At 43.8% G+C, this 21,535-nt stretch overlaps 2 protein-coding genes across 2 annotated transcripts; one reads left to right on the forward strand and one right to left on the reverse strand.

Moving 5' to 3' along the window:
* Positions 1-3,884: 3,884 nt before the first annotated feature.
* On the reverse strand, positions 3,885-19,211 carry prpf4 (pre-mRNA splicing tri-snRNP complex factor PRPF4). Its single transcript, XM_030341389.1, has 15 exons — positions 18,974-19,211; positions 17,886-18,078; positions 17,303-17,504; positions 14,724-14,814; positions 13,560-13,639; positions 10,698-10,791; positions 10,457-10,551; positions 9,276-9,334; positions 8,876-8,999; positions 8,704-8,793; positions 7,271-7,393; positions 7,054-7,161; positions 5,422-5,540; positions 5,208-5,314; positions 3,885-4,089 (listed from the first exon to the last, which is right to left on the reverse strand). The coding sequence occupies exons 2-15, from the start codon at positions 18,055-18,057 to the stop codon at positions 4,003-4,005; spliced, it is 1,551 nt and encodes a 516-aa protein (XP_030197249.1). The 5' UTR covers positions 18,058-18,078; positions 18,974-19,211; the 3' UTR covers positions 3,885-4,002.
* Positions 19,212-19,304: 93 nt separating this feature from the next.
* cdc26 (cell division cycle 26 homolog) lies at positions 19,305-21,531 on the forward strand. Its single transcript, XM_030341392.1, has 3 exons — positions 19,305-19,452; positions 19,830-19,957; positions 21,280-21,531. The coding sequence occupies exons 2-3, from the start codon at positions 19,877-19,879 to the stop codon at positions 21,436-21,438; spliced, it is 240 nt and encodes a 79-aa protein (XP_030197252.1). The 5' UTR covers positions 19,305-19,452; positions 19,830-19,876; the 3' UTR covers positions 21,439-21,531.
* The last annotated feature ends 4 nt before the right edge of the window (positions 21,532-21,535 follow it).

Below are 21,535 nucleotides of genomic sequence, written 5' to 3' on the forward strand. Positions count from 1 at the left end.
TCATACTGTATAGATGATAACCCCTACATTCAGTCATTCATACTGTGTAGATGATAACCCCTACATTCAGTCATTCATACTGTATAGATGATAACCCCTACATTCAGTCATTCATACTGTGTAGATGATAACCCCTACATTCAGTCATTCACAGGCCTACTGAAGGCGTCAGAATGCTTCATGGGGGATCCCTGCTATTTAGAACAAACACGGCAGTAAATCCGTGCGCACAGCTTTACACATCAAGGTATGTTTTCTACCATGTGACCCGAGGGGGGCTCATTGCAGGCTTCCTCTATATGTTTGCTGTACCCTACTGTCCACACCATTTAAGGCAGCTAATTCTCTGTTGCGCCCAGCTCTTTAAAGAGCACAACAAAGAAGGGAGGTCCACACAGAGACGGATAAATGTCAGATAAATGTTTCTAATAACTCAGTTTAAACCACTGAAAACAACAAATCAGCTATCAGTAGTGTAGTATGTTGTTTGAGGGAAATTCAACTAAATGTTAAGTTTAACTAAGAGTAAGCAACGAATGCTAAAGGAACAGAACCAAAACCCCAAACAAAACTCCGGAGGGTGCCAGGCCGGCACCTGCCTTTCAGGTGGGAGGGAGTGGCCATGTTGGATCCCTCCATCTTATGAAGGCTTCCGGAAGATGAGCGCAACCCCTCAATGAGGTGGGAGGGGCCAGGCAATCAGCTTCCCTGGAAGGAGAACAGAAGCCAGCAGGAACAGGGAAGCAGGACAGCTCAGGAATGTCACACCATATGCTGGGGTAGCATACCTTAAAGCTATACTGTACGATGTGAGAGAGCTAGCATGATTTGAAATTAGCTTCTCTTCGGAGTTCCGTTTAACTCCTCCCCCATCCTTCAGGACTCCCTGCCCCCAACCCTCGACACAGAGCCGTGCACGAGCGCTGATGCTGCTGCTTACGGCTTACTTCAACGGTAACCATTGCGTCACTTTTCAGGCCATTCAACTCCCTCAGCTGTCGCCATCGCTGAAAAGCTAATCCAATATTTATTCTCGTTTTTCCTCGAGCAGTCTCCAACTTCTTTTTTGTTGCTCCCTTTACAGTTTCTGTCTTTCTTTTTCTTGCCTTTTTAAAAGGATGAACCGGGGCAAGTAACGGTGGCAGTGGTAACTTCAGTTGTTTCTCTTCCATTGTGTAAACGTTGTAGGCTCACTAGGTCTAGTCCACTGTCATGTAGTGATGTGTCGGTCGCGAACGATCCGGCTCAAAGAGCCGGCTCTTTGACGTGAACGATTGGAACCGGCTCTACGATGGGAGCCGTTTTAAGATCCTATTTGGGAGCCGGTTTTTTTTTTCAGTTTTTCGCTCTCTCCGCCTCCCCGTCGCTGCATGTGCTTTTGCTCTGCTTTTCGTTTTTTTTCTCCTGCAGTGCCTCGCTGTCTCTCCCCCTGCCCTCCCCCTCCCCCTCCCCCTCTCCCTCTCACTCTCTCCTTGCGCGTTCTGCCTGTGGTAAAGCAGAGGTTTTTTTTTTCCTCCGTCGGTGCCTTAATGTCTCCACTGCCCTCGTGTCAAGCGTGTGCTCCACACATTTGACCAATCACACGCAGCTTTCAATTAATAATGCGCCGGGAAAACATTGAAAAAAAAGTTTCTCTCCACTTTTTTTTTGGAAACCGCAGGCAATTGGCCAAGCTGTATAGCGTTCGTGGGCAGGTGTCAATGCACAGTCACGCACGCAGCAGTCAAGAAGCACACACGGCATAAAGAAGGGGAGTCAGTGTGACAATTGAATAGGCCTGTGTGATAATGAGTGGTGACAGAAAACGGAGCAAAATCTGGACTCATTTTAATGTCAGACTCCACCAGGGCAGAGTGTAGACTCTGCAAAACCAGAATATCCTATCGTGCAGGCTCCACTAACAACCTGCACAGACGGAAGTGGTGCTATTTAGTAATAAAGGTTTTATTCATAAAGCATTGTTATGCTGCATTTTTACTCATAAGTGCTTAACAATGTCAATAATGAAACAAAATGTTATAAAATTAGGTTTAAGCTATTGATTAATTAATAATGTAAAACATGTGTATGGGGAGCCGTTTGGGAGCCGAAAGAGCCGGCTCTCCACAGTAAGAAGAGCCATTAGAGCCGCATCTCGCAAAGGAGCCGAAAATCCCATCACTACTGTCATGAACTACTATGACAACAACGCTTTCTTTGTCCTCCGTGAACGCGCTCAGGCCGGCTCAGGCTCGTACACAGAGGGGAGAGAACGCGCAGGCTTGTGATTGGTTCTTTAGATCCGGGCACAGTGTCTCCGATTGGTAAGCATTTTAACAGGTTTATAGCAGATACAGAATTGTTTTTTTTTCGCTTCTTTTTCATTGCCCATAAGTTATTTATTGCTGTCAGGATGTAAAAACCAATTTCAACAACATATTAAAAAGTGCATATTACTGGATCCCGTACAATATGCCTTTAACTGCATCTGATTTGAGGAACATTACCCCCCTATATGTATTAAACAAAAAGAGGGAAAAACCTTAACGTGTGTTCAGCTTGACGGCAGGATTCATTGTGCAGTGATGTGATTCATAAACTAATCGTTCTTTTTGAACAAATCTGTGATCCGGTCCATACGATTCCTTTCTGCGAGTGGATCGTTCCACTTCCTTATTTCTTTCTTGGATTTACACATGTTCAGTTCTTCTATGATCCGGTACTTACGGTCAGTAGGCTATCTAGGAGGGGATTGTTAATTTTGTTTTTGCCCAAGAACATCACTTTCAGACCCTTTTTCTATGTGATGGTTGCATTTGGGTACTAAAGTAGATCCTTAGACAGATTGTTTCTTCATGTGGCAAAATAAAACAAATTATGGAGATTGATTATGAAAATGTTGGCTGTATCGTGTACCGTTTGACTACTTGTGTGTTGAAAAACACCATTTAATGAAGCCCCCTACGTATTCACTGTTAGCGTAAATATCACCCAGTGTATGTGCAAGCGCATTAGACTACTGACACATCCGTTATATGACCCAGTACATACAATCCCTATCTTTAAGTGGATTGTTGATCCCTGATGAACAATCCGACTCAAAGATTTGTTCATTCGAATGAACGAGTTCCGAAGATCCGAGTCCGAAAAAATATCTGACCTTCGCATCATTACTGCAGTGCTGCCTGCCTTTAAAGAACTTTGAGTTCTCCAAGGCAATGCTATCTAGTGACATGTTTGGCTATCCCACTAAAATGAAACAGGAAAAATAAAGAATACACGACTGTTTTCTTACATATTTTACTTCAACAATGAACGGTATTATAGTGCCAATGACTTTTGAACTTCTTTTTATGCCATTTACTAAATGTATTCTTTTTAACCCATAACACTATGCATACTTATGTGTGGTAGACACGAGGCAGGTGGTTCCATTCATATGACCACTCTGCCCACTGAGTCCACAAAGAAAACCACAGAGAAAGCAGACAAAGATCAGAGCGAGCGGGAAAACACAGTACGAGCACGAGAGCAAAAACAGTGTTTGTGTGCAGAGAAATACTGTGTGCATGTGCAGGTATAGAGCTCACAATAATTACAATCACAATCTTACCTTATGGGCGACCTCGACCATACCCAATCCTAACCTAATAAGACCCCTGCCACGCCCCTACCATAGACGTATCCTGCCTTTCCCCTACCCAACAATTCCCTTATCTTACCCTACCATACCCCTATCTAACCATTATATAACGTAACCCTACAATACCCCTATCTTACCCTACCCCTATCTTACCCTAGCCCCAGCTTTATCCTACCTTTCCCTTTTCCTATCACAACCCTATCTTATCCCTACCTAAACATATACAATAATGTTTAATTATTCAGTAAATAGACTTTTCCAATTTAAGTTTGTATTTCTTTATTTGTAAAAAAGGAAAAAGATGAAAATGATACATTGAAAGAAAAATGTAAAAACTATTTTTTTTAATCTGTGGTAATGATAAGTGAGTGTGCAGTGTGTTACTCTGAGAGCCAGAGTTTAAAGGTCCGGTCGTAGGAACAGGTTGCGATCAGCCCACCATCAGGGGAAATGTCCACGCCCATCACCTGTAGGGCAGAGCATTAGCATAACCTTTAGGGGTGGAGCCCAGTATTAACATCACCTGTAGTGTAGGGCAGAGTATTAGCATAACCTTTAGGTTGGAGCCTAGTATTAACATCACCTGTAGGGCAGAGCGTAACATTAGCATAACCTTTAGGTGGGAGCCTAGTATTAACACCACCTGTAGAGGCAGAGCATTAGCATAACCTTTAGGTGGGAGCCTTAGTAGTATTAACATCACCTCTATGGGCTGAGCTGCACATTTATGTAGGGGATAATGTATAGAACGCAGGTAATTATAGGGAAAATTAGCCCCGATAGGACACCTCCGCTGCGCGTTGGTGTCCTGTTCGCCTTGAAGGGGCTCATTTTCGATAATGACCGGCGACGTTCTATACATTATCCCGCTTATTACATGGCTACTTGCCAAAACTAAAAAATAACTTCACTTGGTGTGTCTTTTTACAATTTACTTGTTACCAGCATTCGTAGTGTTGATAAGCAGAGAAATAGTCTGCCAAAGACATTGACGTCGCTTAGCAACCAAAGACGCTGGGGTTGACAAGTTACCGGACTACTTGCGGAGTGATACCAAAGGCGTCATTAGATGCAAAAAGTCCTTTGTTTTCCTTGTCAGCGGTCAATTATACTTAGCAACGGTGAATTATCAAATATAATTCACCGCCGGAAGTAGTGCAGGGCCCATGCAAGTGAACGGAGCGTTTCACAGCATTGAGAAGACCCCTGTAATCAATAATATATATATATATATATATATATATATATATATCACATCATTTATTCAGATTTGAGGGTTCTTGTATACACAGTTTGTTGCTAGGCAGTGACATGCAGGCTCTGCATGCACAGTGAACCACCAATCACTGATCATGTTGATCAGTTAAGGATCAGACAACCAAAGCAGTCGTAGACAGCCCCCGCTAGTCGTAGAACAACTTCAGTTGTATGGAATTATATTGGTTACCGAAAAGACGACATTGATCAGAAACAGGTACTTTGTTTTAAATTAAATAACTACCATATGCAGGTTGTTTCCGATTACAGCATGGCTAGAGCCTCGTCTAGCCTACCGTTATAGGGTATATAAAAGGGCGTGGCCTACCTTTCCCTCGTGTCCTGCCAGGGTCTTCATAGGCGACCAACCAGGATGACTCCAGGCCTTTGCTGTGTTGTCATAGGCGCCCGTCAACAGGAAGTGACCGTCGGTGGCTAAAGGAAGTAGGGGGGGGGGGGGGGGGGGGTGAGTCCATTACTGTTGCCGAGAGCACCAAATACTACAGTTCCACTTGATGCTATAATACTACAGCAATACTGACGCTGGAATCGAACAGAGGACAGGAGGTTCTGGTGGGCGGCGATTGTGTAGATGCACTTCCGGGTGCGCAGGTCCCACACTTTGCAGGTGTGATCACCACTTCCTGTAGCCGCATGCCAACTGGTAAGAGACAGGAAAAAGGGTATGGAAACAGGAAGTAGGGTTAAGTTACACAGAAAACAGGGTTTGACACAGAAACTGGATCTTTGTACTCACGAGAGCACAATTTGAATTTGCTCAGCGTGTCATACCCCATTCCCCTGGATCCGAACATAAACCAATCACATGGTCGTATCTGATATGGGCGGGCCAGAATTAAGCTAAACAGATGGCAATAGTGCTGCGAAGGAATCAGTCCGGAATCAGTCAGTAAACATTGCAATATGGCTACGGTGAACACCAGTTGTTTGAAACGGCTTTGGCCGCTACAATAAGAAACGGCTTTGGCTTCGCTTAGACTTAGCTTTCCTTTGCAAGAGTGACGTTTTTGCTGTTTTACCGACAGGATACGGCAAGCGTATGGGGCTCTGGATACGTCACCCCGTATATTCTTCTGATTGGTCGTAGTGATATCCAATTGCATGCAGTGATATTTTCAAATGCATGCTTGGTACTGCCTAGGGGTGGCGAAAATGTAAAATATTCTTTACCGACCACCGAGCCTCATTAACCGGTTGAAACCAGTTAACCGATCAGATAAAAATGTGCTATGTGAAATAACATAACTCTGCTTATCTCTCTCCCGCACTGTCTCCGACTCACACACACACTCTCTGAGTGAGAGGCAGTGGCTCTAACCGCGGCACGACCTGTGTTTGAATTGAAACACACGGCATGCTTACTTCATGCTGTGTGTAGAGAGCGGGCTCGAACGCCCACAATGGTCTGAGATGGCGCGGACCTGGTTGAGACCCTGCGCGGGATTCACCAGGGGCCAATTGGAAGTTTAGTCTACGATCCATAATAATTTAGAGATCAGATTCTCCGCTGCTCGCATGCGGGAATAATTAAGACTTGAGGAGAAATTAAACAGTGGGCTAGAGACGCGGCGTCCGTCCAACTTCCAATAAGTTGGCGGTCATCTGATCATCTTTTTGTGTGAAGTGAAACCAACACACACTCCAGTCCACACTGACCCCAATTTATTTTTTAACCGACAAGCGACAAGATCATCGGTTAACATCCCTAGTGCCGTCCCTTGAATTGGGCCCTTTTCATTACTCATTGCCAGACCCTACATCTTTCTAGATGTGGGTCTGGATTACCACGCTAAGCTCTTGGAGGTTCATTTATTGGAACTGTGAAGCTATTTCAAAATTCTAAATTGTGAACTGGAGTGTGACCGTGCACAACATTGACCATAGCACATCTGATGAGTACCTGGGTCAATATTTGATGACTGATGAATAAAGGGAAGTAGAGCAAAGACATGTTTGAATCGAGTTAGTTACGAATAGCTGTATAGAAGATTATCAAGAGTAAGTGACAAAACAACAGTTGGCTTTCTGATGTAAATTTTTGAGCTGATGACCCCCAGAATGTCCACATTCCCCAAGGAGGAGGTCCTCATGAGTAGATAGCTCCAGAGAGTGGTTGGAATAAGAATAAAGAGGACCCAGAACAAGCAGATTACCCGTTAGGAGAGAAGCAGACGCTGTAGATCTCCTTCAGATGTCCTTCCAGGAACATGATGCAGCGCCCAGTGCGGAGGTCCCACAGCCGCCCGAAGGCGTCCAGTCCGCTGCCAGAACAAAACACCTCAATGTTAAATAGGTTAAGAATATGACTCCGTCTTTAGCTGAAGGGCATGTGTGGTGTGCGTGTCTGAGGGCGTGTGTTGGTTTGGTTACCCAGTGAGGGCCAGAGATCCGTCTGGGTGGAAGTGGAGGTCGTGGACTCCTTTACTGTGACCCTCCTGGTGCAGGATCTCCTCCCGGAGCTCCAGGTCCCACAGACGCCACGAGTTGTCATAGCTACCAGAGGGAGAGAGTTCTGAAAGAAGGCCTCGGGTACGGCTCATTGGTACAGGGTTTATGCATCAACAAGTTCACCCTCAAGACCTTTTTCAGTCCCAGAATTACTTTTGAATGTATTCACATTCAAAAGAACATGTCTACACAGAACTGTGGGTACGAAGAGTTGTATGAGTAGAAGTGCAGTGGGTTCATCTAACTGTTATAGTCGGCCGCTGTATGTCTGGTCAGAGAAAGGATACAACGTTGTTTAAAAAAAAAGGGATCCAGGGGTCTCAAACAAACACCAGCCAAAATGTTCCCACAATAGTAATGCGTCTTACTAACATCACACGGACCAGTTGTATAAAGGCTGCTCGGTGGTGTATACTTTTGTAGTGGAGAGCGTGATCAAATCCAGCTCTTGACAGTTGTTTCTTTTTAAGAGGACAAATAATGAATATAATCATGTGTTATAGGTGCCTTTAATGTAGTACACTGTAATACCTATTTACAACAATCACGAGATACAAACGACACAAACTAAAAGGTAGGTTTGTGGATCCCTGCAAATGTGCTGAGGTGAGCTTTGCTTCGCCTGGTTAGCGTGGGAACCGTTACAGAGTTACAGGAGTCCTAGTTAGTGCAGTGCGGGTCGCGCTGGGACCGGACTTTGATGCTCTGGATGTGTATACTGAACATACATTTGCCGGTGGCTAGTTACAGCGGATTTATGTTTTTTTCGACGATCCCATATGAACTTATCATCAAAGTCCCCAAATAAAAAAAAAAAGGGTTAAATGTTATGTTCTTGTTATTCTCCCCAAAACCCTTGGTGAACATTCAGTCTGCTGATCACAGGCTGCGGTATTTTCGTGACGTCTGACCTCCCGACCAAGGGGTGTGTGTGTGTGGATGAGTGGAGCTCTGTCTGGGCAGCGCAGGACTGCGGTGTCCAGGAGAAAGTTGATATTTTCAGAAGCTTTTTGTATAACACAACAGTGTCATTTTTTTCAAATCAGGGTTTGAATTCCAGATGAAAAAGTGAGTTCACTGGCTCTTTGTGTTGACAGGCTCACCTTAACGCACACAGAATGACTTCAATGAAACAGCTTTCTTACAGTGAGTCTGTCCTCCACGCTGGCCGGAAGTGGAGCGAGCAGTAAACAAGAGCAAACCAGACATTGGCTAGTCCTCGTTGATGTCTTTGATGAGACGTAGACCCCCCCCCCACCCAATATTGTTTTTGGAGCTAAACACAATTCACAACACATATCTTATGTTATATTTCATTAAATATGATGCAATGTATAATATGATATAATACATACCAGGCGGTTCCCAGGAACCTTCCAGAAGGGTGCCAGGCGAGGCGGGAGACTCGCGACATGTGACCCTCGATGTCGGCCACTGGCTCGTCACTATGGCAACAGGAAAAGGGTTAGTTAGTTTGTGAGTCGAATGGTTCAAAAGGTGTGACATCACATCCTGTTCCGGCCTGACCTCTGGAGGTTCCAGAGCTTCACGACCCCGTCGGTGGAGCACGACGCCAGGTTAACGTCGGACTTCTCCAGTGAGAGGGTGGAGCCGGGCCTGAACACCACCGCCCCCACACTGGTGTTGTGACCTGAGAGGGAGAGGAGCACACTGATCACTGACCGACCCTGACCCGTGACCCTCCGTCGAGACCAGCCCCAAGCAGCTCGTGCAAGAACTGCATCTAGATGATTCTGCAAAAAGAGGGCAGAATCATCGAGATGCAGATATGTGGGCAATGTTAGGCCCAATCCCATTTCTACCCCTTCCCCCTCCCCCTTGTTTTGAAGGGGTAAGGGGTAGAAATGGGATTGGGCCTTAGTGTCCGTGGCGTCCGAGGAGATATCCATATGAACAGTTAACTCACCTCTGAGGGTCCGGACCAGCTGGCTGTCGGGCACTGACCACAGCTTACAAAGACCGCTCCTGCAATCAGATCGACACCGACATACACATTATATCACCCAATCTATATGATACACACCATATTATAGACCATAGGAAGTTACAATATGAACATTACATTGCATACATTAATCATATACATATATATATTTAGGGATGACAATTTAACACTTTTGTTTAGTGAAATTACTTTGTGTACATTTTTATAAATTTGTGATTTGAAAAATAAATTGTGCCCGTGGATCACTGGTCTGAGGCCTTAGTGGATCACTGGTCTGAGGCCTTAGTGGATCACTGGTCTGAGGCCTTGGTGGATCACTGGTCTGAGGCCTTAGTGGATCACTGGTCTGAGGCCTTAGTGGATCACTGGTCTGAGGCCTTAGTGGATCACTGGTCTGAGGCCTTGGTGGATCACTGGTCTGAGGCCTTAGTGGATCACTGGTCTGAGGCCTTAGTGGATCACTGGTCTGAGGCCTTAGTGGATCACTGGTCTGAGGCCTTAGTGGATCACTGGTCTGAGGCCTTAGTGGATCACTGGTCTGGGGCCTTAGTGGATCACTGGTCTGGGGCCTTAGTGGATCACTGGTCTGGGGCCTTAGTGGATCACTGGTCTGGGGCCTTAGGGGATCACTGGTCTGGGGCCTTAGGGGATCACTGGTCTGGGGCCTTAGGGGATCACTGGTCTGGGGCCTTAGGGGATCACTGGTCTGAGGCCTTAGTGGATCACTGGTCTGGGGCCTTAGTGGATCACTGGTCTGGGGCCTTAGTGGATCACTGGTCTGGGGCCTTAGTGGATCACTGGTCTGGGGCCTTAGTGGATCACTGGTCTGGGGCCTTAGTGGATCACTGGGTTGGTGTTGCACGAAAAAACATGGATAAAACCAACGAGGCAACACAAGTAGATTTTAAATTTTCCTTTGGTAATTAACAAAATCTCAAATTATGTCAGAGTACTAAACTACAGTAATGATGTGATGTTCGAATATTTTGGGCTAGCTTATTTTTAAATGTGCAACGGCAGCAAAGGACGCTGTAGCAAGCATGTTGGCCTCAAGACTGACAGCAGCAGATCTTGATAGATACATATTATTACATTGAATGATGTATTATTGTCATTATTATAACTGGTGTTATAAGTGGTACCAGGAGCCCGTGGCCAGCATCTTGGAGTCAGGGCTGAACTGACAGTAGGAGATCGGACGGTCGTCTCCGATCTGAGAGCAGAAGTTGTTCAGATTCTAGAAAGAGAAAACCAGGATGAGACAAAGAAATGCTGTTGTCAAGATGTTATGGCTACCGTTGCCACGGCATAGTCATGATAACCATGTTGTATTCCCATGGTAACTTCGACGTCGTGGTGACAGTGTTGACAAAAGGGGTGTACCTGCAGGTTCTTGTGGAGCTCCTGCTGGCGGATGGTACGGGCGGATTCAGATACTTCCTTCTGGATCCGGGCCTCGTCCAACCTCTTTACAGCTCTACCAGGGAAAAAGATACAGTCACCAACAGAGAGAGACAGGCCTCAGCCAACGTCTTTACAGCTCTACCAGGGGAAGATACAGTCACCAACAGAGAGACAGGCCTCAGCCAACCTCTTTACAGCTCTACCAGGGGTAGAGATACAGTCACCAACTGAGAGACAGGCCTCAGTCAACATCTTTACAGCTCTACCAGGGGAAGATACAGTCACCAACAGAGAGACAGGCCTCAGCCAACCTCTTTACAGCTCTACCAGGGGTAGAGATACAGTCACCAACAGAGAGACAGGCCTCAGCCAACATCTTTACAGCTCTACCAGGGGAAGAGATACAGTCACCAACAGAGAGAGACATGCCTCAGCCAACCTCTTTACAGCTCTACCAGGGGTAGAGATACAGTCACCAACAGAGAGCAGTGTTTCCCATACGTAGACCAATGTGAGGCGCAGCGCCACAGAAACAAAATTTGTATACGCTATTTTGAAAAATAAATATCGTTCCGCTCATTCATCTCCGCATACCGATACCGATATTTTTTCATCAGCCTTAGCCGATAACGATTTTCTTGAGCCGATAGTTGGAGCCGATAATACCCTGGAAATCCAGAGTTCTCGTGAGAGCACAATTTGAATTTGCTTAGCGAGTCACTCTGGGAACGAGCAATATACTCGTGTCTATTCTGGGCCTCCCGTGGCCCAGAACATTAATCAATCACATCAATGTACCAATATAGGCGGGCCAAAAGCGTTGCTGTTTTACCGACCGGATACGGCAAGAGTCTTATCTATTGGTTAGCTCCACTGATCTGGATATGTACCCCCTTGTATTCTGCGTGCTTGGTGCGGCCCCTCGAGTTGGGCCATTTTCATTACTCGTTGCCAGATCCTACAGTTTTCTAGATGTGGGTCTGGATTACCAGGCTAAGCCTCCCTCAATTAACATCATAAAAATGACACAATGTTGATAACACATGTTACAATGTCTCAATTTAAAAAAAAATGAACATTTATTGAATTGTCTGTAAATCATGCCGAAGAAAATAAAAAAATAATAATTATAATTTGGCCGATAATATTGGCCGTCGATCACTAATTACATGCATACATATACTTTCATGAATTCACACATCATCCTATATGTACACCTTTACCTATACCACACCTGTATCTTATCCAACCTACAGTGATTTCCTTCAGTTTTAGATATTGTCGTGGTTAGGAGCCATTGTATCAAAATGAGTTGACCATTTTCTCAATTTATTTGTGAATTTGTCCATACATAGGTTTAAGGAGAAAGTCAGCCTTTCCATGGGATACATTTCTTCTACAATGCCAATCCATTCCCCTTTTGTCGGGGGTTCTTTGTTTAGCCACCTTCTGGTAATGGCTTTTTTACTAGCGGCCAACATTATTTTAATCATATACTTATCGCTAGAATTAATTGTGGACGAGATATTCCCAAGAGATATTGTGCGAAAGTCATGCTTGGTCTCGAAGCCCATTATAATGTTCATTTTTCGTACTATTTCCAACCAGTAAAGATAGTTGGGCAATCCCAGAATATGTGGAAATGGGTCACCTGGATGTTTCTACACTCCCGCCAGCAGCGCCCATACGCAAACCCCTCTGAAATTGCTTTTGAGTGACAAAAAATCGAATCATATTTTTCCACGCCAATTCCCTCCACTGGCCTGAGCTCGAAGCGCTCCGATGGGTTTCACAAATGTTCAGCCAATCCACATCTGAAATGGTTCATTTAGATTCTTTCTCCCATTTTGATTTAATATAAAGCGTGGAAGTTTCGTCATGTGACTTTAAACATGAATAAATTCTAGCGATAAGTTTTCTGTTGAGTTTAGATTTATATGCATCAATCAAGATGGTAATTGGTCCGTGTTGCAATCTTCTGTTGTTTTTATATTACTGTTAAAGTGAGATCTAACCTGAAGATATCTGAAGAAGTCTTGCTTTTCTAGATGGTACCGATCATTAAGTCTTTGAAAGTCAACCAGTAGACCAACATCCGAAATGAGACAGTATGTTGTAATGCCTTTAAAAGGACCAGTTTTAATATCTCCCGTTCATGTGGACAGGGCTACAATCTTTATTGTGTGCAACCAATCTTAGCATTTTGATATGATTTTCCAATTTTAATTTACGACACTCACCAAACCAGATGTTTAAGGGTGCTTTTGTCCAGCAATTTAGATTTTCTTTAACAGATGAGTATAAGTTTCTGTCTCCAAGTAATGTCTGGAGGGTAATATCCGATTGACTCAGATCTAGATTTTTCCATTTAGCGCTGTAAGATGGGTTGCACCAATAAATTAAATATCTCAATAGAGCTGACTTGTAATAGTGCTCCATGTTCGGCAGAGATAGTCCCCCCTTGTCTTTGGGTAATTGCAATGTATTATATCTAACTCTAGGTTTTAGGCCTTTCCAAATAAATACAGAAAACATTCTTCAGAACTCGATAAATTGTTTTGAAGGTACTTCTACTCACAGGGCCGGCGCTCGGCATAGGCGACTGCCTAGGGCGGCAAATGCGTTGGGGGCGCCCTCTGGTGGCGCCCTTAATTAGTCAATTAAAATATACGAAACAAACAGAGAAGGGAGGGGGCGTGGGGGAAATCGCCAGGGCGCCCGAAACCGTCACCGCAGTATGCAGGACAAGGCAACAAGCCTCATCCAACCACTTCACTCTACCAGAGTGAGAGAGTCACATGTTTAGGGCTTCCTTTATAAGCTGTGCTAGCTGGGACCAACCTGGGTAGGGAGAACTTGGCCATCCAGAGACGAGCTTCTTTGAGGGAGGCGGGGCCTTCGTGGTACCAAGTCTCCTGGCGCTGGAAAACAAATGTTATAGATACATTTAAAAAAACATATATACTATAATGGTAAAATATATATCAGTGGTACGCAGAGGAATTTCAGAAAAAACATAATATCACAGTACTAGTACGAATGGAAATACATTAACCATGCGATCATTGAAATAGGCTTTAAAATAAGTTCTGCCTTTCCAGTAATATTTTTGTTTAAATGTCAGCCTGCTTCTTATGCGGGTTGTGGCGCGCGCTAAGTGTGCTTAAAGAAAAAACGATTTATTTTTCCAATGACGTGTCGGATTGAAGCAGTCAAAGTCCACGATTCAATAGTCAGGAACACCATTGCACACCGTGTCTCGCTCGGACAACAGTTCCACTGAACCACTGTGTATAGAATACCTAAAGTATTTTAAGCCAAGTAAAGCGCTCTAACCTCAACAGTCTATGGTGAGGTGAAACGGTCAAATCCAAAATGGAGGCCCCACTGTCAGCGAGCGCGTTGGTGAGACCATAGATTACATCATTTAGATATTATTTTCAATTAAATATGGAAGTTCACTGACACGTTTTTGTCCCGACAGAGGGCATGATCCATGGTGTTGGAAGGGGGATCTAATTCTTGCATTTTGTTGTGCATAATTGTAGCCCTGTGACTGCATGAGGAAAGTAGAATTAAAGCAATTAGAGTCACCGTGTCTCGCTCGGACAACAGTTCCACTGAACCACTGTGTATAGAATACCTAAAGTATTTTAAGCCAAGTAAAGCGCTCTAACCTCAACAGTCTATGGTGAGGTGAAACGGTCAAATCCAAAATGGAGGCCCCACTGTCAGCGAGCGCGCTGGTGAGACCATAGATTACATCATTTAGATATTATTTTCAATTAAATATGTAAGTTCACTGATACGTTTTTGTCCCGGCAGAGGGCATGATCCATGGTGTTGGAAGGGGGATCTAATTCTTGCATTTTGTTGTGCATAATTGTAGCCCTGTGACTGCATGAGGAAAGTAGAATTAGAGCAATTAGAGCACTCAAATATTGCTCTAGGCTACCTGAAAAGCTAAATAAGATATACAAATGTAACACACACACACACACACACCTCATCTTGGGGGCGTGGTCGAGAGCTCTCCGCATCCTTTTTGGATTTGCTGAGGGCGTCACCCCCGACAACTGAAAGAACAGCCCTCAGCCTAGAAACATACAGAGAGACAGTTATAGAGATATACAGAAAGAGAGAGAGAGAGAGAGAGATAGGAAGAGACATGCGGATATAGAGATATAAAGAGAGAGACACACAGATATACAGTCTGTTAAGTCAGTTAAAACGGTATTATATACAGTCTGTGCGTTACACCGGAGTGCCACTGGCCCCACTGTTTTCTACTGAGAAAATGGATTAAAATCTCTGTTCAGAAGTGTATCCCACTAGCTCTACAGCAGGAGAAAACAGCACGGCCAGTGGCACTCCGGAGTAACGCACATCGACTGTATATAATACAGGTTAAACTGACTTAACAGACTGTATATAATACAGGTTAAACTGACTTAACAGACTGTATATAGACAGGTTAAACTGACTTAACAGACTGTATATAGACAGGTTAAACTGACTTAACAGACTGTATATAATACAGGTTAAACTGACTTAACATAGACTGTATATAATACAGGTTAAACTGACTTAACAGACTGTATATAATACAGGTTAGGGTGCACTCACACTAGGCCATCTGGCCGTGGCCGTGGCCGTTTTAGCACCTAACCGTGCTCAAATCTGCCAGTTTGAGTGGGGCCAGTCTGGCCAGGCCGGGCCAATTTGGCCACTTGGGAGAGGTGTGCTGCTACGGCACGGGCCGCTACGGTACAGATGCTAATGAGCCGACACGCGCACACGCACAGCTACGCAACCTGAGCTGGATGACTCAGTCAATGCGACGACAACGGACATAATAAAGGCGACGAGCCTTCTTTCCCATTAAACGGTAAACATCGCGTCAAGCGGTTCAACTGTTGGTGTGTTCTCTGTTTTGTTATCCATTGTTGTTAAAACTCTGACTGGCGGGAGACTTTATTATGGTCCATGCAGCGGACGCTTGGTGATGACGTGTTACGACGTGATGACGTATGTACAAGAGCCTTCCGTGGCGAGGCCACAGCTGCGACGGCCAACGGCCACGGCCAGATGGCCTAGTGCAGTGGTTTTCAAACTGTGGGGCGCGCCCCCCCTGGGGGGCGTCAGAATTCTTCAGGGGGGGCGCGACGTGAGAAAAAAATAAACCCGAAAAAACCCCTGAAAGACGATGATTCAAATCATCAGTCGTACTTCAACTGTAGAAGTAACATAACTAAATCAATTTTCAACCGTTTATCTTCGTGCAAACCATTTAACAAATCTACACACTTGTATCTTCAATAATATAGAAACAGAATTTCGATATCATTTAAAATGTCTTCAGAATCACAGTTTTAGGTTCATACTGCTTCGTTTTCAGCTGTTTTCATTGAAGACGTCAGCCCATTCTGATACACCTACTTCTAGACATCGTAACTCATTCCTTTTTCAACCGTTTACCAACGTTCAAACCATTAAACAAATCTACACACTTGTATCTTCAATACTATCTAAACGGAATTTTGATAGCATTTATACTTTTTTCAGAATCACAGTTTTAGTTTCAAACCGGCGTCGTTTTCAGTTGCTTATAATAATTTAGGTCACCATAGCAACGCCGGTAAACAAACCCCGCCCAATAGTCGAATCTCTGGACTGAAAAGGCAGATCTGATTCGACTCAGAAAATTCAGAGTCGGGGACCCTGAATGAATCTGTAAACTGGCAGTTTACACAGATTAAGATGTTCAAATGTATTTAAAAAAGGTTAAGCTAAAACATGCTTAGATAAAGTTGCTAAATTGTGTTGTTTAAAAACGCAAAAAGATGTTTCAGAAATATGTTTAAAAAATATGTTAAAAAATTTGTTTCAAATGTTTCACAAATATGTTCCAAATGTTTTAAAATGATGATCGGAGATGTTTGAAATGTGTAAAATAATTAAAATAGCTTTCAAAACACAGGTATTTAGAAAAAAAAATTGGGGGGGGGGGGGGCTCAGCTGAATTTTTTTCTCTGAGGGGGGGCTCACTCTCTCACACTTTGAAAACCCCGGCCTAGTGTGAGTGCACCCTTAAACTGACTTAACAGACTGTATATAATACAGGTTAAACTGACTTAACAGACTGTATATAATACAGGTTAAACTGACTTAACAGACTGTATATAGACAGGTAAAACTGACTTAACAGACTGTATATAATACAGGTTTAACTGACTTAAAATAGACTGTATATGATACAGGTTAACTCACTTAACATAGACTGTATATGATACAGGTTAACTCACTTAACATAGACTGTATATGATACAGGTTAACTCACTTAACATCGACTGTATATGATACAGGTTAAACTTGGCTACTACCTACATGTTTTTAAGTCGCACATTTAACATGTTCACATGTGACATGTTTGTTACAATGACTGAGTTATCTACATCCCTTAGGAGTTGTAGAGCCACATATTTGTTCATATGTGTTTAGTTAGAATCTGAGAACATTAAAAGATGCATGTGACGGTAGGATTCTACACCTTTGTACTGATTATGCAAACAAAATAAGCAAACCTCTCCCGGCGGTCGGCTGGCCCCTCCCCAAAGAGAGTGATTGGCTCGCCAAGCCTCCGCAGGCAACCTTTGACCTCGCTGTCATCAGTGGAGATGGCTAGGTGGCGCGCGCGACGGCGGCGCTCAAACTCCACCAACACATCGGACTGCCGCTCCCCACTCGGCCCGCTGGCACTGCGGTCCTCGATCTCCAGAAACTCCCCTAGGGAGAGGGAGCATCAAAGAGATACATTGTTATCATTAGCATACAGAGAGAAACAGCCAACATACACGGCTAGCAGCTAGCCCCTCGCTTTTAATGCAGTGGTCTACATGTTCCTGTAGCTCGCAGCTTTGGAGTAGCTTGTGAAAAACGTCAATCTTCAATTACAAATTGGTGATCCTACCATTGCGACTAACACCTAGAGTCTAACGCAGAGGTCTCAAACCTCTGCCACCAGAAATGTCTGGAGTAGCTCGTAAGTGGTTCAATCATCATATACAACATGATGATCACACATAGTGGTTGACTCATAGTGGCTGACACATAGTTGCTAACATAGTGACTAACATATTGGCTATCTAGCAGCTAACAGCTCGCCACCTGAAGAGATGTTGATGTTTCCAGCCTTGATGCCGGCCTTGATGGCAGCACTTCCTCCTTTAGTCCCGCCTCCAGCCTCTCGGCCCATCCGCTGTCTCTCCTGCCCCTCCAGGCTTCCGTAGTAGATCCGCGTGCGCTTGGCGGTGCGTGGAGCATCTTCATCGTCAGACATCTCGGCTGGCCAACAGGAACGCTAGAGGAGAACAACTCGTCACATTACTGACCAACGCTAGAGGAGAACAACTCATCACATTACTGACCAACGCTAGAGTCGAACAACTCATCACATTACTACAGAAAGTACTGTAGTGAGAGTCAAAAGGGTCAACCTAGAATGTAAGTCTTTTTAAGAAGTTCTGGATTGTTTCTTTAATTGAATAAGGATGGTATTTGACTTGAATGTAGTATATGTTAACCCCGAGTATACACCTCAGGACCTTTTATGAAATTCTTCTGTTACAGCTGTAAATCCTTTTAGATTGCAAATTACCCTTAGTGTCTGCTAAATTATTCACGGAAAAGTTTTGCATTAAGATACAAATTTAACAAATCAGAGATATGGGAATCAACAGCCCACACACACACACACACACACACACACACACACACACACACACACACACACACACACACACACACACACACACACACACACACACTTACATTACAGACTGAAATTCGTTTGGTTAGACCACATCTTGGCCCATTAAAATAATAAATAATTATTCAACTATCTCTTATTTCTATGATTCAGCACCTAAAGCTGTGCATTTCACGAAATCTTTGTATCCGCTAATTCTTGCACTTTTTTGGCAGAATATTCAATGTCGAATGCACTAATTTAAAGTCACTTTGCACGAAAGCGTGGGGTTAAGTAATGTAGGCAACAAATTGTACACAAGAACATATTATAAACAGTGGTGTAACAGTATATAAACAAGACATTCAGGGACATGAGGAACACATGGGTATGGTGGTATAAAATTGATAAACCAACAAATAGTTAAACTGACATGTGTGTCTGTATAAGGGTGTACTTATTCATTATATATAGTATTATAGTGAAAAACAGAGATAGTTTAACTTACCGAACAGATAGATTTATCGGACGGTACAGACGCGTTGTAACCCGGAAACTAAATTCTAAGTAGAATAGTAGTTTCCGTTTCCGGGTGTTCCACGTAAATAAATTAAACAAATCGACCTTATAATGAATATAAAATGTTTATATTTCACTCGTATTGTTTGTTAAATATGTATCTTTATTTAACATTTTTAAATAAGACCCAGCCTCAAGCGACTAAAAAAACATTGTGACCGCTTACTCCCTCAAATGAAAATATTAGTATGAAAGTCTTTAAGGTACATTCAATATGTTATCTATTTTCAACAATCTCTATCACGTTAATTTGTTACAGTGCATATTTGATACCCGTGTTGTCGTCTAATACTGACGAGCGGAAGAGCGCCAGGCGGGAGAGGAAGAGGAAGAGGAGGACGGCGACGCTAACAACATGCTAATGCACATCTGTGACCACCACTGAAAATACCTAAGTACTGTGCAAGTGTAAGTGATGTCATTTATTCCAAATAGATACTTAGAATTACAATATATATGACACAATCATGTGTAAACAATAACTATATAGCAGTATCCAGTGGTGAATTTCCTAGAGTAGCATCATACCGTAGTAGCATACTGTATTGACTCTGTGTACTCTATCGGCCAGCTAATGCTATCGTTCAGTGCTGTACATGCCAACATGCATTCAGCCATGTGTGTGTGTGTGTGTGTGTGTGTGTGTGTGTGTGTGTGTGTGTGTGTGTGTGTGTGTGTGTGTGTGTGTGTGTTCACAGAGACATTTTTTCGAATTGTATACATGTTTAGTATTGTTTGTGCCACTGCTGACTTGTATATTTAATTAAAACTTGTATTTTTTTAAGTTAAGCACACTTATCATCACAAAGAACCATAAAGAAGGGACAGGACCATGTTGCGTCGCAAGCCCACCCGCTTGGAGCTCAAGATGGATGACACAGAGGAGTTTGAGAGCATCAAGAAAGAGCTGGAGGTCTGTCTTCCCGTCTTGTCTGTCTGCCTTCTTGTCTGTCTGTCTGCCTGCCTAGATTGATGGATGGATATGGGTTAGATTCCTGTCATTTTATAGCCGCTCACCCATGTGTCCTCAATATCCAATGTCCAAGGATAAATCAGTGTGTCCAACAAAGGAAGTGCTTTGGAAGTTTTCAGATGTCATTCTACCAATCTGAAGGTTATGATTGGTCCTGTTGAACTGCCAGCAGCAACCTGCAAGAGTCAGTTAATCTCTGGCTACGCCTCCTTGAGTTCCTTGGAACTCCCTGTACTCTCTGCTCTCTCCCATCACACATGTCTTATTCTGCCTCCTATCTGCAGCTAAAAGTTCATTTCAATCTAAAATTTTATCCTCCCAATTTTATCCTCAAAGTTTTATTTCTATCTTCTCCTACCTCCTCAATCCCCCTTACTCCCTTCTACCAAGCTATTTGGATAACAACTTAAAAAAATGTGATGTATGTTGCTAATTTCCCCGCCCCCCAGTTGTCACCAACTGTCCTACAGTCTTCCTCCTACTATACCTTCCTTTTCACCTCTCTCCCAAAGAGGTATGGTCGCTGGTTACCACCGCCAAACAACCTGCCCTCTGCATCCTATCCCCTGACCTTCTTCAGGCTTTCGGCCCGACCCTCTTCCTTTCTTTCCCATCTCATTCACTCTTTTGACTACTGGTTGCAAACGCTAAGGAGCAAGAGTGAACCCTTCTTTTAAAGAAACCCACACAATTACCAGCCTGTCTCTCCTCAACCACTTATTTACAAAACACTTGAGCGTGCAGTCTTTTCCCAGCTATATATACATATCTTCACCAGAATCAACCACACAACCCTCACCAGGGTGGATTCAAGGCAGGCAATTCAACTCAGACTGCCCTCCTTGCCCTTCCAGCATTCTCTACACAGTGAACCACCAGATCCTCAACGCTCCAAAAACGTGGAATCGCAGGCTCTGCAATCTTTCAAATCCTACCTCACGGACCGCACTTTCTGGACAAACTGAAAGGAGTCTTAAAGTCTCACTACTGGGATCCATCAGGGTTGTGACCTTAGGGCAGCTAAAAAACATCTAATCTGTTCAGATTGCATCTTGGCCCATGAGGTTACATTTTTATTGTTGATTGCACTCATTTTAAGTTGCTGTGGAGAAAAACGTCTGCTAAATGAAGTGCAAGTGTAGCAGTCGTACACATATTTTAAGATGCATTATGGGTACTAAGATTTGTATGCAACATTTTTCACAGTACTAAAAAATATGGAACTATCCCGTTAACGACTTGTAATCGGCCTCATCTCTCAGAACAGGAAGCGTCAGCGTGAGGAGGTGTCCTGCCCCTCGGGGGGCGGGGCGTCAGACGGGGAGCCCCACCCCTTGCGGGCCGACGTCATCAATGAGCGAATAGGCTTCAAGCCGACGCCCAAGATGGCCGCACCGCCCACCTTCTTTGGGAACTTGTAGAAATAAGTGTACATTTTAGGCGTTGATTCTTTGCCAGCTATTTCTGTAAATATTTTTTCTAATAAAATGAACTTGAAAAAAATGAAAAATGAACGAA

This window comes from Gadus morhua, chromosome 19, assembly GCF_902167405.1.
Source record: "Gadus morhua chromosome 19, gadMor3.0, whole genome shotgun sequence".
NCBI classification, from domain to species: Eukaryota; Metazoa; Chordata; class Actinopteri; order Gadiformes; family Gadidae; genus Gadus; species Gadus morhua.

Bases quoted from the DNA above. Each gene is read 5' to 3' on its own strand.
- prpf4 (XM_030341389.1), bottom strand. From the start codon at position 18,057: ATGTCTGACGATGAAGATGCTCCACGCACCGCCAAGCGCACGCGGATC. The intron at 10,792-13,559 runs GTTGGTCCCAGC...TTTCCCTGGTAG, and splicing joins GCCAAGTTCTCCCTACCCAG to AGCTGTAAAGAGGTTGGACG. The intron at 9,000-9,275 runs GTGAGTTAACTG...TCTCCCTCTCAG, and splicing joins GCTGGTCCGGACCCTCAGAG to GTCACAACACCAGTGTGGGG.
- cdc26 (XM_030341392.1), top strand. From the start codon at position 19,877: ATGTTGCGTCGCAAGCCCACCCGCTTGGAGCTCAAGATGGATGACACA. The intron at 19,958-21,279 runs GTCTGTCTTCCC...CTCATCTCTCAG, and splicing joins GCATCAAGAAAGAGCTGGAG to AACAGGAAGCGTCAGCGTGA.